Source organism: Hyaena hyaena, unplaced genomic scaffold (assembly GCF_003009895.1).
Source record: "Hyaena hyaena isolate Hyena2069 unplaced genomic scaffold, ASM300989v1 scaffold_658, whole genome shotgun sequence".
Taxonomy (NCBI): domain Eukaryota; kingdom Metazoa; phylum Chordata; class Mammalia; order Carnivora; family Hyaenidae; genus Hyaena; species Hyaena hyaena.
The window spans coordinates 115440-131957 of NW_024081288.1; the positions used below are offsets into that span (position 1 = coordinate 115440).

The 16518-nt window shown below is 49.6% G+C and overlaps 1 protein-coding gene across 2 annotated transcripts in view; it reads right to left on the bottom strand.

Moving 5' to 3' along the window:
* The window catches only part of SLC9A7 (solute carrier family 9 member A7), a 130794-nt gene that overhangs the window by 42363 nt on the left and 71913 nt on the right, over positions 1-16518 (bottom strand). For both annotated transcript variants that reach the window (XM_039216780.1, XM_039216779.1), the window contains exons 4-10: positions 16016-16092; positions 13110-13222; positions 5485-5590; positions 4987-5128; positions 2487-2592; positions 827-915; positions 632-745 (exon numbers count right to left, since the gene is read on the bottom strand). In XM_039216780.1, the coding sequence (XP_039072711.1) occupies positions 632-745; positions 827-915; positions 2487-2592; positions 4987-5128; positions 5485-5590; positions 13110-13222; positions 16016-16092 (747 nt within the window). The remainder of the gene's footprint in view (positions 1-631; positions 746-826; positions 916-2486; positions 2593-4986; positions 5129-5484; positions 5591-13109; positions 13223-16015; positions 16093-16518) is intronic.

The window sequence follows — 16518 nt, forward strand, 5'->3', positions numbered from 1 at the left end:
CACTTGTCGCTATCTAGCTGCCTGGTAAGTGTCGGCTCTGCACTGGCTTGTGAACGACAAGCCCAGAAGAGAAAAACACTCCTTTTTTTTTTTTTTTTTTTAAAGGTTACCCACAAGGCATCAGAAAAAGCAAGAGCAGGGGCACCTGGGGGCTCGGTCGGTTAGGCATCTGGCTTGGGCTCAGCTCACGATCTCATGATTTGTGAGTTCGAGCCCCGCGCCGGGCTCTGTAGTGACAGTTCGGAGCCTGGAGCCTGCTTTGGACTCTGTGTCTCCCTCTCTGTCTGCCCCTCCTCTGTTTGTGCTCTGTCTGTGTCTCCAAATTAAATAAACATTAAAAAAAGGTTTTTTTAAAAAAAGAAGGGTGCTATACAAACAAGGTACCACCTGCTAAGTACCCGCCGAACGAAAACCATCTTACCCAGAAAATGCAGAAAGCACAACCTTGGATCCTTAGATGCATTCAGGTCCACGGACCCACGTACGCCTTCTTTTCTCTCATCATGAAAACACCATGGGCGAGCGCTGGCTGGCCGCCCACCCCAAAGCAGACATGATTATCATGACAGCCTCCCCGGCAGGGGTCGCCTGTCCACATCGAAAACGGCGGAACCAAAAAGAAAAAGGATACAAAAGCTCCGATGATGAAAATGGGGCTGAAAACGTGCTTCTGGAAGGTAAAGAGCGCCAGGCCCATGTAGGAGAAGATGAAGTTCTCTGCCAGGAAGTGTAACACCTGAAATAGCTGCACAGAAGGGGAAAAGGAAGATGTAAGCCGTGTGGGCCCCTCCCTGGTCACTCGTGAGGTCCCAGGGCCCACTCTCACCTGCTTCGTTCGACTTCTCGATTCCACTGACAGATTGTTGTAGGTGTAATGAGCCTGCGTGATTCCACAGAAGAGAACAGCCACAACGCCTGGGGAGGGGGTTTTAAAAAAGAAAAAAAAATCAACGTGGGGGGGGAAGGAAGCAGGAAAACAAATCCCCACTGAAACAAAAAGTTAAGGTAGGCAGGCCCAAACTTACCCAACTTCCGGGACAGTTTGGAAAGTTTCCAATTCCTGAAGGTTCCCCCTGCCCCCACCACTCCTATCAAGCTTTCCTTCTTCTCACTCTGCCCTCCTTCAAAGCCAAGGTCCCCGACTTCCCTTCTGGCTCCGGTTTTAAGGGTATTCTCTCCCCCCTCCCCCCCCCCCCCCCCCCCCCCCCCCCCCCAACTCCTCCTTAATTTGGCATTTAGCATTCATGTCTTCAAGGAGGCCGTGAGGACCCCTCATCCCCTTTTCTCAGAAGCCAGGATTTCATTCCAAGNCCCCCCCCCCCCCCCCCCCCCGCAAACTCCTCCTTAATTTGGCATTTAGCATTCATGTCTTCAAGGAGGCCGTGAGGACCCCTCATCCCCTTTTCTCAGAAGCCAGGATTTCATTCCAAGCAAATGCTTTCTGGTTTTGCATGGCCTCGGGCCTCACACAGAATGGATCCGTGTATCCGAGCCTTGATTACCTCGATTTCTGATTAACGGCAACCATTTAATCGTGGGAGACAACTGACACGGGGACTTTTGTCTATACATTTACAAATAATTGTCACGTTGTAAAGCACTGGGGTATTTTATAATGCTGCCTGCAAATGCATGTTGCAGTATTTTGAAAAAGACGATAAAAGGGCTTCCCAACTATCCGGCTCATATATAGTCATTGTACTTCAGTTTTCCAGTGGAAAAATTTAGTGATTACAAAAAATGTTTATTTTTAAGAGAGAGCGAGCGAGCGAGCAGTGGAGGAGCCAAGAGAGGGGGACAGAGGATCTGAAGCGGGCTCTGTCAGCACAGAGCCCGATGCAGGGTTCGAACCCACAAACCATGAGATGATGCCCTGAGCCAAAGTTGGACGCTTAACCAACTGAGCCATCCAGGTGCCCCTGTGATTTTTTTTTTGTTTTGTTTTTGACAAGAGGATGTGAGGAACTAAAATCACAAGGTCCCTCATACTAATAACACATGAAACTGACATCAGAAAAACACGGCACTGAAAAACAATGATTAAACAGACCAGAGACAAAACAAGGAAAGGCTGTGTCCGCATTCATGTCAGTAGATGGGAAGTCACCCTTACAAGGACACCTATTTCGTTATTGTTCCTGCTTGTAAAATAAGTAGCAATCTAGGGGCGGAAACGAGTAAGATGTTAATGTAACCAATAACCTTTGCCACTAAGCTGCCTCCTTACAGCTCGAAGGAGGGGTACTCGAGGGAGTACTCCAAGGCATCTGCACTTGCAACAGAAAATTTCAGCCTTTACAAATGTAGAGCTCTGGGCAACAAAGTGATTCCTCAAGCGGAACACCAACCTCGCTCAGCGAGCCTCATAGGGACACTTTGCGGGCAGTTAATCGGCTCCATGTGGCTGCCCCACGGCCCCCCCCTCCGGTTCCCAGGGTCCCGGCTACAGTGGGGGGAAGGGCAGCCCAAGGGTAGGGTGAACCCACCTGTAAAGCCACAGGCTTCCGCCAGAAGGAACGTGCTCCAGGACATCAGGAAGAAGAGCGCCGTCTCCAGGAGGGGAAAGCAGTGCAGCTTGGTGAACTTGGTCACGTGGCCCCTGTCAAGGAACTTGGCTCCGGGGAACAAGTTACCAGGGCCACCAGGAGCCACGCTCCCTCAGCCCGGGATGCCCCACCCCTCCCTAAGGGCTATCCTTTCCCTTCAGCACTACTTTCGGGGGCCCCAAAGCCACTGCTCAGTTTTTTGTTTTTGGTTTTCTGGTTTTTTTTTTTATTTCTAGGAGAGAGAGAGAGAGAGAGACAGCGTGAGCAGGGGAGGGTCAGAGAGAGAGGGAGTCACAGACTGAAACAGGCTCCAGGCTCTGAGCTGGCAGTCAGCACAGAGCCCGACGCGGGGCCTGAACCCACGAACCGCGAGATCATGACCTAAGCGAAAGTCGGACGCTTAACCGACTAAGCCACCCAGGCGCCCCCGCTGCTCGGTTTTTAGAGTCATGAAAACAGAGTTCTTTCTGGCAGAAAAGAGGTTATCGAGGGCTGGGACAGAGGAGAAAGGGGGTTAGCGCTGCCTGGGTACACGGCTTCTGGCTGGGATGATGAATAGGTTCTGAAAACAGGCAGTGGGGATGCTTCTGCAGACAATGTGGGCACACTTAATGCCACTGAGGTGCACCCTGAGAAGTGGTTCAAGTGGCAAGTTGTGTTATATGTGTTTTATCACAATTGAAAAACCCCCGATAATGTAGCATGCCGAAAATCATTTAATGGTACACTTCAAATGGGTGAATGGTACGGAACGGGAATTTTGTCTTAACAAAGCTGTCCTTAGAAATCGAGCTTTCTGGGGCGCCTGGGTGGCCCAGCCGATTGAGTGTCTGACTCCAGCTCGGGTCATGATCTCATGGTTCGTGGGTTTGAGCCCCATGTCGGGCTCTGTGCTGACAGCTCAGAGCCTGGAGCCTGCTTCCGAGTCTGTGTCTCCCTCTCTCTCTGCCCCTCCCCTCTCTCTCTCTCTCTCTCTCTCAAAAAGAAACATTAAAAAAATTTTTTCCTTAGAAATCGAGCTTTCTAAAGAAACCGAAAAGAGGTTTTCTGTGCTCTTTGCAATGCCCCTGGCTCTGAGGGGCACGATCTTGGCCTGAGGAATGACTGGTTGGTCAGTCCTAGCAGTGCCGGGGGGGTTCTCAGGCAGGCCAGAGGACACTAGGCCAGTGAGACTGTGACCTCTGTGGGCCACCATGACCTGAGTCCACAGCAGATGTCCCATGAAGGCAGGGGCCAGAGACAGGGCCCCATAACACTGCCCTTCCACAGTGGCCCAGCCTGCATCTCATAAGTGCTTTCCCTAAACACTGGAAGTCGCTGGGCCATCCAAAGGGCCTCTGTGAAGAAAGAAACTAGATTCGTGCCATCCAATATGGCAGCCACTAGCCACCTGTGGCTGAGATACGCTGGAAGAGCAAAATGTGTGCCACATTTCGAAGACTTAACATAAAACTGAATGTACAGAGTCTCATTAACAATTTGTATAAAAGGGGCACCTGGGTGGCTTAGTCGGTTAAGCGTCCGACTTTCGCTCAGATCATGATCTCGCGGTTCGTGGGTTTGAGCCCCGCGTCGGGCTCTATGCTGACTGCCAGCTCAGAGCCTGGAGCCTGTTTCAGTCTGTGACTCCCTCTCTCTCTGACCCTCCCCTGCTCACGCTGTCTCTCTCTCTCCTAGAAATAAATAAAAATATTAAAAAAAAATTTTTTTTAATTAAAAAAAAAAACAATTTGTATAATGATTGGAGGCTGAGACAGGTGGCTGGCACTTGCGGCTCCCGTTACATTGTCCGGGCAGTGGTGATGTGAATGCCATCAAAAGGAGATATGATGAAGGATTCGGCACAGCAACCGGGGGGGTGCGCCTGCTCGTTCCACACTTTGCTTTTATGTTGCCTGCTTGGTTTTTAACTCGGTATTACACAATCCTTCATTTAAGGGAGGCCACCTTGCAGCAATTCCCACCGATGGCCTCAGGTAGTTAACGGCCACGTGAGCCCTGTGACCCATAACAGCAGATGGCAGTAGCGAGCTCGCGGCCTGAAGGACTTCCCAGCCTGCTTCCCTCCCTCCCCGCCTCCTGTGTGGTGGTCCCTGATCCCCTGCCTCCTCCTGGCTCTTTCCACCAAGTTTTCCCTGAATTCGCATCTCCATCTGGTTCACTGGAGGAAGTGAATGCATTGGGGGGGGGGGCACAGAGCCATGGCCAGAGTCACACTCCCCAACATTTTCTCGGACTCTTGGAAGCATGCTCGACAGTCACGTGTCACCAAAGGGACACGTTTCAGGAGCCTCCGGACCCCAGTAGAACCACTGATTTAAGATTCGTTTCTGGGGGGGAAAAATTCACTCCTGGAAGGGAGAACCGAGACCTCGCTGCTGCGTGTGGGACAGCACACAATCCTCCCAGGGCGGGCCCACGGGGACCCCAGAAAGGATATTAGAGCTGTCACGACGCCGGTTACGGCTCCCATGGTAAAAGAGCCACTGAAGATACCCAGGAAAATGCCAACTGATTTGAAGAAGGCAGCGGCATCAAAGGCGTGGGTGTTGAGCCCCGCCGGCTGGTAGGCGACAATTGACCTGGGGTTTGAACAGAAGAGAGTTAAAACGGAGCGTGCTGCCTTTATACCACGGCCCCTAAAAACACCCACAAACACGGGCATCTACGCGCCGCCAAGCACTCCGTGTGGTGTAAGCCATCTGCCCCACAGTCAGCCTGTCACAGTGGCGTCGGCGCTCCGATCGCTGCCAAGCGGACAAAGGGACATACCTTCGTCAACCGCGCTGATAAAGCCTCATTGAGGAAAAGAGCCACTTTGCTGTTGAACGCTTCTAAGATGAGCCTCTGAATGTGGCCCAGAGCACTCGGGGAGCCTCCCTTCCCCGGAGCCTCCCTTCCCTGGTGGTGGGGTGGGGGGACACATGCTGTTACTTACGAGGACAGGACAATGGCAACGGCATCATTTAGGACGCTTTCTCCAAACAGGAGTGCGTAGAGGTCCACGTCCGCGTGCAGTTCGTTAAATATCGCCAGTACGGTCACTGAAAATGGGCACAAAGCATGTGAATTCGTTTCCATTTCTGGCCCGGAGCCACCAACGACACTTGTAGAGAGGCGATTCCTGCCTCTGGCGGGACGAGGTGGTTTGGGAGACAGTAAGGGAGTCAAAGACAGGCGGTGTGTCTACAGCACAAAGGAAAACGCCAATCTTCCTGGTCTAGGTGGGGTCTCACATGATGGATACTTGAGTGTAATGACACTGCACTGCGACTCTGCACTTCCTAGTGCAACCCCATCATGCTTTGAAAATACTGCTATTACAGAACTTAGAAAAAGTAATAATAATCACGGTTCGTGTGATCTGGCTCCCCTGGTCGGATGAAATCTCTTTGAAGGCAGAAACCTTATTTCACTGACCACCATGTTCCCAGAACCCAGGATAGGGTCAGGGCGCAGAGAAGGCTTTCGTAAAGGTCTGTGAAATAATGGAACTCTTCTTTTAGGGCACACCAGACATCTGTCATAGCTCATACTCTTCACAGATCTTAGACGTTTAAAAAGCAGCTATTCTCCAGGGGCGCCTGGGTGGCTCAGTCGGTTGGGTGTCTGACTTCAGCTCAGGTCATGATCTTACGGTCCATGGGTTCGAGCCCCACATCCCACTTTGCGGATGGATGGAGCCTGCTTTGGATTCTGTACCTCCCTCTCTCCCTGCCCCTCTTCCGCTCATGCTCTGTCTCTCTCTCAAAATAAATAAACATTAAAAGAAATTGTTTTAAATGAATAAAAAACAGCTATTCTCCAGATGACCAGTTCTCAAACTTTTGGGCTCAGGACTCCTTTATACTCTTAAAAATCAGTGAGGCCCCTGACGGCCTTTAGTTCTGTGAACTGTGGGCCATCGAGATTACTGTATGAAATAAGATAAAAATTCACATATTTATGCATTTAAAATTAGTAATAAACCTATCACATGCTAACGTACATATTTGTAATGAAAAACAACGACCTTTTCCGAAACAGAACTAGTGAGAAGACAGCCACTCTTCTACAGGTTTTCTGGTCTCTTTACGATCTCGATTGAGGGGAGACAGATAGTTCTCTTATCTGTTTCTACATCTGACCAACAGATAGTCAGTAATACGTATTATGTAACCTCTGGAAAACCCCACAATACCGCACACTCATGAAAACATGAAGGTTAAGAGAGACAAATAAGGTATTTCTCTTATTATTAGATCCGTTGGGACCTTGCGGACCCTCCCAAACGCATTTCGGAGTCTCTCAGATCTGGTGCTGCTGACACTTCGGGCTGCCCTGTGCACTGTGGGGCGTTTGGCAGTATCCTTGGCCTTTCCCCACTAGCGACCAGTAGCACCGCACCACCCCTCCACCAATTGTGACAATCGAAAATGTCTCTTGAGGGGCAAAATAGCCCCCAGTGAAGAACATGCAAGCAGGCTCCTCAATATTCACACCCAGCTACCTGCTGCTTTGTTCTTTTATTTATTTTTTTTATCTTAGAGAGAGCACAAGTGGGGGAGGGGCAGAGAGAGAGGAGACAGCAGAGAGCTTGACACAGGGCTCGAACCCATTAACTGCGAGATCATGACCCAAGCTGAAGTCAGACATTTAACCGACAGAACCACCCAGGCGCCCCTTATTATATTTTTTATTTGAGAGAGAGAGAGAGAGAGCGTGAGAGCCGGGGAGAGGGGCAGAGGGAGAAAGAGGGAACCCCAAGCCAGCTCCACACTCAGCATGGGGCCCAATGCCGGGTTTGATCCCACAACCCTGGGATCATGACCTGAGCCAAAATTGAGAGTTGGACACTCAACTGACAGAGCCACCCAGGTTCCTCTAAATTTATTTTTTTTTTATACCTTTTTACACCTTGTTTGCTGCCTGGGTTCTTCATCTGTTTCCTTCTGTCAACTCTTCCCATAATGCTCCACTGTTTTACTCCTCTAGTTTCTGAATTTTCCAATCCCGATACATACAGTTCCTTCATAACCTCTATCATTTTCTCAATTTCCTTTAGCTTCTATTGGAATATTAGCAATAGTCTGCTTTGGTACCCAATTTTGCTGATATGACTTTATCAGTATTCAGAGGGCGAGCCTCATTTTTTTCTTACAATATGTTTGCATCAAGTCGACCTCAATCTATTTCTGCGGCTCATTGTTAGGTGAAGTGGTTAGACCCAGAACCGCTTTCCTCGTTTCATGGCTCTAGGGCTCCCTCTGCTGGTTTTACATTGAAGTATTGAAAGTATGGCCCCTGAGTATAACCACCCTCTCAATATATTTTTTTAAATGTTTATTTTTTTTGAGAGAGAGGGGGTCAGAGTGCAAGCAGGTGAGGGTCAGAGAGGAGACACAGAATCTGAAGTAGGTTCCAGACTTTGAGCTGTCAGCACAGAGCCCAATGCAGGGCTCGAACCCACGAATGCAAGATCATGACCTGAGATGAAGTCGGATGCTTAACCGACTGAGCCACCCAGGCGCCCCGCCACCTCCTCAATATTCAATGAAATGTACTTCGTCTGTTCTCTTCCTCTATTGGCATCTGAGCCTGCTTTCTCCTTTAATGCCCTGTCAAGCGGTCCCAGCAGTTCATTTTTAGGGAGTGGCTCTGTCCTTCCAGAGAGATTTTCACCAGGTATTTTTTGAGAGCCCTGATGGCCCAGGTCTCTTCAGCAGCCTCACACCTCCTCCAGTGTCCTCACCATCATCCCCCACAAATCAGACCCTGTAAAGCACCTCCTAGCCGTAACCGTTGTCATCCGATGTGCCTACAAAGTTCTTTACTCCAAGCGGGGACCCTTCCTTTTGAGTGCCAGTACTTGTGGGGAAGTTCCCTGGCAATCAAAATGACCCGCAGGCCTCCTCTCCTCGCCTCTGCTTCCTCCTGCGCACCTGCTGTTTGTGTCCCTAAGTCCCCTGCTGCTGGTGGTTTGACCGTGGCAGAGAATATTCGGGGACTCATGGGCACTCTGCCAGCTAGCTACATCTCTGGTTTTTCTTTTGCTTTCCTGCTTTCTCTATTTCTTTTTTTTTTTTAATGTTTATTTCTTTTTGAGAGGGACAGAGTGCAAGCGGGAGAAGGGCAGAGAGAGAGGGAGACACAGAATCGGAAGCAGGCTCCAGGCTCTGAGCTAGCTGTCAGCACAGAGCCCGACGCGGGGCTCGAACTCAAAAACTGTGAAATCCTGACCTGAGCTGAAGCCGGATGCTCAGTCGACCGAACCGCCCAGGCGCCCCTATGCTAAACATCAGACAGGGTCATTTAGTCCTCGTAAAACCCTAGGTGGGCAGCACTGTCATTCCCCCTAATTCAGAGATGAGGTTAGTCTCACTGAATGGTGCACAGGGCTTGCAGCCCAGGGGACCCGGGCCGCGGACTTCATCAATCAGGGTCCTGGCAGGAAACAGACCACACCCTCCACGTGAGCGCCTTGCGAAGTGTTTAATAAAGAGAGAGGACAGTCCAGGCGGCTGAAAACAGGGAGCTTTTATAGCCTCCCTCGGCCCAGAGGGTCCAGAGGAGGCGGGACTCTGCCAAACCAGGAGCTGTGTAGAGGGTCGCGTGACAGGGTCCGTGTCCTTTGATGGAGGGACCCAGCCAGCCTGCAGGAAGCCTGCGTCTCCACCCTCCACCGGTCTCCCACTGGCGCTCCCCTGGGGACAAATCCCAGGGGAGACCAGAAGGCACTGGGACTTTGAAATCTTCCATACAATTCAGCCTCTTGGTACCAAAAGGCGGGCGGAGGAGGGAGGCAGCAAGGAAATCTGCAGGGGGCAACAAGGAGCCATCCCACAGCGCCACCAACTGGCTGTGAGAGCTCAGCACACAGCAAGGTCCAAAGATTTAGGGAAGTGAGGGGTTTGGTGTTCAAGAGCCCTTGTGACTTTGTTTTTTAGAAATATTTTTTTCTGTTTTTAAAGTTTATTTATTTGTTTTGAGAGAGAGGGAGCACACATGAGGAAGGGGCAGAGAGAAAGAGGGAGAGAGAGAATCCCAAGCAGGATGCATACCACCACCACAGAGCCTGACGTGGGGCTCGAGCTCACGAACCGCGAGATCGTGACCTGAGCGAAGTCGGACGCTTAACCGACTGAGCCACCCAGGCGTGCCTCCCTTTTGGCTTTAAACACTATTTTCCTAAAATATTACAGTTACGGGAAGTAAAAAAAATAAAAATAAAAAACATACAGTTAACTCACTTCCCCATGACTCCAAAGGCTAGCTTGCATGATTAATACTAATAACAAGGAACACTTACACAGCCCTGGTCTGAATTTGGCTGCTCTGGGTTTCAGTCACGCGTTCTCCCTGCCCATCACTTTATAAAACAGGGCAGGGACCCTGCGGTGTCCCCTCTGAGCAAACCTGTGCACAGCCAAGAGGAGCAGTGTGGGCGCGGACAGCCAGAAGATGATGGAGCCAGGGTGACAGACTGCGTGAGTGGTTTCTCCAGTGTGACTCTTCAAACCAGAGACAGCAGGGTCATAGCAGCTCTTTCTAACGGGGCACGGACTGAGGAATTACAATTAACTGACTGAAGACCTCTGGTATGGGCATCTAACAAGGAGTGGGGAGGGGTGCCCGGGTGGCTCAGTCAGTAGAGCACGCCACCTCTTGATCTCAGGGTCATGAGTTCAAACCTCGTGCTGGGTGTAGAGATCACTAAAATAATAAATAAATAAACTTAAAAAAAAACTGGGATAGCGAAACCAAAAGGAGAGATCATTATTTTTTTAAATGGGGAAAACAAAGAAATTTCTGCCTGAGCCAGATGTGGCTAGAGGCCGACAGGATTAGCAGATGTTACGGTCAGCAGCTGACACATATTAGTTCATTTACTATTCACAACAGCCCTGGGAAATAGGTATCATCACTCCTACTTCGTGAATGAGGAAACGGACACGGAGCGGAGAAAGTGCCGAGGCCACCCCGGTCAGTGACTGTCAGGGCCAGAACTCAAACTTCCCCCAGTAACTCCACACCCCACACTCTTTTCCAAACACCAGGCTGCTTTGACCAGCCAAGTCTTCACTACCAATTGACTTAGGGCTTGTAATAACTTATGGGGGTAACAGGGGTCGATGGTTTGTGGAACAGTGACGTTTTTCAGAACCGTACAGCTGTCTAGGGCTGTGTTATCCAATATGGCAGCCGCTAGGCACAGGCAGCTACGTAAGTTGCTTAACATGAAATAAAACTTTAAAATCAGTTCCTTGGTTGCACTGCCCCATATTTTAAGTGTTCAATGGCCACATGGGGCCACTGGCTACTGTGCTGGACTCGACATAGAACACAGAACGTTTCTACCGCCGCACTGACCTGGTGGACCCCCACAAGAGGGGTGCGGTTGTGTGGCGGGGAGAATCTCAGTATCTTTAAAATCATTGCTGTCCAGAATGTTAGAGGACCCTTCCACTGCCACTATTAGGACAGCACCATCTCATTCTCCGTAAATTCTTTGCCTACGATGTACTCTCAGTAGTTGCCATCATAAGAAGGAATAGCTATGACTACTTTATGCAAACTGATTTAATTACAGGTTCCAACTTGGAGAGGAGAGGTTGTTTGTTGGTTTTTGAGCTGCAGAGGAAGGGGGGCATATACATATTTCCACGTTTAAGAACTGGTTCAACTAACACTTGAAAAATACGAGGTAAGAGATTTATTAATAGGAACCGGGTCGCAGTATGCAGTCAGGCAGGAACACGGAGCAAAGGAGCTTACAAATAACATTACATTCACTCCAGGTAGCAGAGTGCATTTCCGTTAAGTAAAGGTCTTATTTATTTTTTATTTATTTTTACTTTTATTTTATTTTTATTTATTTTATTTTATTTTTACTTTTATTTTTATTGACAGAGTGTGTGTGTGAGAGTGGGGGAGAGAGGCAGAGAGAGAAAGAGAAAGAGAGAGAGAATCCCAAGCAGGCTCCGTGCTCAGCACAGAGCCCGACACAGGGCTCAATCCCATGAACCTGGGATCATGGCCTGAGCTGAAATCAAGAGTCAGACCCTCAACCGACTGAGCCATCCAGGCGCCCCAAGAAAAGGTCTTATTTAAACGAAATGATATATTTCCAGGGGGCCTTGGTGGCTCAGTCGGTTGAGGGTCCGACCCTGGCTCAGGTCATGGTCTCACGGTTTGTGAGTTTGAGCCCCACATCGGGCTCTGCGGTGACAGCTTGGAGCCTGGAGCTTGCTTCTGATTCTGTGTGCCCTTCTCTGTCTTTCTGCCCCTCTCCTGCTTGTGCGTTCTCTCTCTCTCTCTCTCTCTCTCTCTGTCTCTCAAAAGTAAATAAATAAACATTAAAAAAAAGAAATGATGTATTTCCTAAATGAGGGCAAAAGCACAACACTGAGAAAGAAGACAGTCTAAGTGTGGAAATTATGATCAAATTAAACATTCTAAAATGAAAGACAGGGGCGCCTGAGAGCCTTAGTCAGTTAAGCGTCCGACTTCAGCTCTGGTCACGATCTTGTTGTTTGTGGGTTGGAGCCCCATGTCGGGCTCTGTGCTGACAGCTCGGAGCCTGGAGCCTGCTTTACATTCTGTGTCTCCCTCTCTCTCTGACCCTCCCCTGCTCATGCTCGTCTCTCTCTTTCTCTCTCTCTCTCAAAAATAAACATTAAAATTTTTAAAAAATAAATAAAATGAAAGACAAAAGGGAAATAAATATAGGTGGAAGCAACCCAGGTGGACGGATGGGTGCACAAAACGTGGTATAGGTGCACGATGGAACATTATTCAGCTTTGAGAAGCAAGTTCGGACCGTGCCACAATGCAGATGACCCTCTGCTGCGTGAAACGAGCCAGGTACCAGAAGACAAGCACTGCATGATTCCACTTCTGTCAAGTATCTACGGTAGTCCAAGTCCCAGGGACAGAAAGCAGATGGTGGTTACCAGGGACTGGAGGAAGGTAGACACGGGGGAGTCGCTGTCTCATGTGTACAGGGTCCCAGCGGTGCACAACGGAAAAGTTCTGGAGCTTGTTTGCACAGCGATGTGAATCTACTTACCACCGCTGAAGTGTACACACTTAAAAATGGTTAAGATGGTGAAATCTCTTACACAGATTTTATCACAAGAGAAAAATTAAAAAAAATAAATAAAAGGCGGGGGCGCCTGGGTGGGTCAGTCGGTTAGGCGTCCGACTCTTGATCGTGGCTCGGGTTGTCGTCTCGTGGTTTGTGAGTTTGAGCCACGCGCCCGGCTCCGTGCTGACAGCAGGGAGCCTCCTTGGGATTCTCTCTGTCCCTCTCTCTCTCTGCCCCTTCCCCCACTCCTACATCCCCACCCTCAAAATAAATATATTGACTAATTAAAAATTTTAAAAAGGCAGGGGGGAGGGAGGAATGCACGCCCTTCTTAGAAAAGCCATCTAACTCTCTCAGACCAGTTCTAGTCTCTTCCTCCGCCATCGCATGCTAATTCTACAGTCTGTGTGCCACAGCCAGAGTTAACAACTGCTCTGTATGTTTTCAGAATTAACTAAGGGAGTGTCATGGTGGTGAAGTCAACATATGCAAAATACCTGGGTCAGTGGCAGAGATGATGGCTCCGAAGAAGAGACAGTCTGTGTAGTAAAACTTATCCGAGAGCTGCCCCACAATCTTCATGAGCTTCACCACACCGTACATGAGATTCCTGGAATGAGGGGAAGGTGAACTGTGTCAGAAGAGGAAACGGGAGGCCTCCCGAGTCCCCTAGCCGGTACATGAGCCGGACAGCACCGGGACACGGCACGTCGAGAGCGATCTGTGACAACGACGGGCAGCCATTGTACTTGGGCACTTAGCAGGAATGTGTGCAAATAAGACTTTGCCATCGATGAATGGTTCCCAGCTGACATCGCCGCGCTGACACGCATCTGAATGCTACTTACCCCGTTTCTTAAAGTTGTGCTTAGTTACAGCTATAAAGCGCGGTCCTCAATTAGCAACAACTTTAAGGCCCCTTAAGCAGCCGGGTGATGGAGAAGGAAGGAAGAGGAAGAAGGCTGCATCGCGTATAACAGATTGCCACAAACCCACAGGATCCGACGAGAGTGTGTGCAGCGCCATGGAAACGAATGCACTGGGCAAAGCTAGAGAGTGAAGAAACCGGCTAGGCCGCAATGGTCCAAGCGATCAACTTTCTCGGCTAAGGCTGGTTTCCAAAGGGAAAAGAAGCCAAACTCTCTAAATGTCGTGCTAAAATACCAGCGCACCCGTCGACACATGCACCCTCTCCTTCTCGGCATGGGCTGGCCCTTGTCCTGTGCAGAGTGCGACATGGTCCAAGGTAGGCTACCGAGTTAAACATTTCGACGTGGCGACAGCGCGTTTCCTATAGGAGCGCTTACAAAACGGGAGGAGTAGTTAAAAGGCGTAGTACGTGTCACTAAGGGTGTGCGTGTGCATGTGTGCGTGTGTGTGTGCGGTGACGGCAGCTGCAGGGGTCAGGGGAATAAAAATAACCACAGAACAGACTCATTGTTCCCTACAGCAAAAGCTCTCGTAACAATACCCGCACTGCCAAGGACCGTGTCGTGCCTCACTTTTGCACCCTGGGCGCCCGGAACAGTGGACTGAGTGAGCTGGAGCTCAACAACGATTTGTAGCATTGAGCCCATTTGAGAACACACAGCTGTGACTTGCTGCTTCCCTACTATGTGCCTGGCACCGCGCCCTGCACCCGAACGGTTCACTTTTCATTCCCGTAACTCTGTGACGCACATTTGATTTGCCTTTCGTTGCTCATCACTTACCTTTCAGGCATTTCCCGAAAAAGACACGTGCCTCTCCATGTCCTTCTCCCGCAAGCTCAGACTCGGGCGCTAGGCTTCTCTCTGGTGGCCTTTTCCCCTCTTGCCACCAATGCCAGCCATCTAAGCTGTCACCCTTCCATGGCTTGTCTCTCTCAAAAAGGACAAAGTCCACACCCCTTCTATTCTGGCGACACAAAAGGCCCTTGCCTTAGATCTCCAGTGTTCCGGCTAAGATTTAAAAAATTAACTAAGGTCCACACTTGATTCAGATTTCCTTGGCTTTCTCCTGGCAACCCTTTCGTGTCCCAGGATCCCGTGCAGGCTACCACACGCCACGCAGCCCTCACGTCTCTTTAGCCTCCTCCTGGCTGTGACAAGCGTTCAGACTTCGTGTGGTTTCTGATGACCTTGGCAGTTTTGAGGAGCACTGTCAGGTGCTCTGCAGGATGGCCCTCGGCTGGGACTTGGACTTGTTTCTCATGTGTTTTGGTAGGGGGGGGAGGAAGGTAAAGTGCCACTGTCATCACAAACATCAAGGGGGCAGAGTATTGGTGCAATTTACCCCTACTGTTGACGATCTGGATCATCCGGCCAAGGGGGTGGTTGTCAGGCTTCCCTGCTGGAAAGCTCTGCTTTCTTCTTCCTTCCCCACCCCCTTCCCCATACTCTGTGGAAGGAAGTCACTGTGCACAGCCTACAATCAGAGCAGGAGGGAAGATAAGTTCCTTCTCCTGCGGGGTGGGGGCGGAGGTCGACATACATTACCTGGAACTCTTCTGCACGGGAGATCTGTCACCTCTCCCCCGTCTATTTTTCCGCCCAGTCATTTACTAACATCAGTAGGGACTCAGAGGTTGACTTCATAGTTTGGGTGCAGCAGGATGTTACTGTGTTGTTCTGTGGCTGTTGGCCTTAGGGGAACTGTCAGCTTGGCTCCGTGTCTCTGTGACATGCTCTAGATCCTTCCATGTGTGTGTTTTCTGGGCACTTCCTTGGTATTCTGGCACCATGGTATGCCCCGCTCTTATCTTGTGTATTTGTTGCCCCGGCCCTACAATCTGCCTTTTCTACAAGGCTCCCTGCTTCTTTTGATTGGAGGATGTTATCAGGAACCAAGATCTGGGGACTAGGTGTGATTTTATTGCATTTTAATTCATCCTGATCTTAACTTAAATAGTTACATGTGACTGATAGCTACCACACTGCACAGTGTAGCTCTAGATCTTAACTGCCATCATCATAAACATCAAAATCCTGGGCTCTGCTGGTTGTCAGGGGCCGGCGGAGGGGGGGCGGGCAGCGGAAATGGGGAGACGTTGCTCAAAGGGAACAAACTTCCGGTTGGACGATTAATGGGTTTGGGGATCTCAGGTACGACATGGCGATTATAACTAATGACACTGGATCGTGTACTTGAATTCTGCTAAGGGAGTAGGTCTCACATGTTCTCATCACCAGAAAGAAATGCAATGATGACACAGGATGAAGGTGGCAGCGACTGCTGTGGTGGTAATGACTGTGCAATCTCTAACTGTATCAAACCCACACGCTGTCCACCTGAAGCTCCCAGGACATTATGTGTCAATTACATCTCAGTACGGCTGGGGAAAACCCATGTCTCTGTGGACCTGTGTGGCCCTCATCTCTTCAGAAAGCGAGTTCATTTGGTTAACGACAGAGAGTTAACTTACCCAATGATGAAGCAGGAAACGGCAGTCCCCAAGAAAGCGTACGCCAGAATAGAGCCGAGATTTCTGAAGAAGTGTCTCTGAGGGGAACAGAAGGCAGCAATCACACGGTGATTTCTCATACCGAGTGTAAGAAACACAATAAAAGTCTCCTGAAAGGGAGACTTGACTTTCGGCCTCCATGATCACGAGTTAGAAGTGAAATTACTCCTGAATAGAGCTATTTAGCTATAAGCGTTGTGGTTTTAAAATATCCCTTGTCCCACTCCTCACTGAGGAAGCGAGCAAGGGCTTGGTACGTTGCAGACAAAGCCCTCTGATTATATTAAAGTACAATGAGAGAGGATGAGCACTGGGTGTTACATGGAAACCAAGTTGACAATAAACTATCTGTAAATAAATAAATAAATAGAAGTTAAAAAAAAAAGTACAATGAGAGAAAGTGTATGTGAGTGAGTGTGTGTGTGTGTGTGTAAGCAGACCAATCATTTTCCTCGACTTAACCC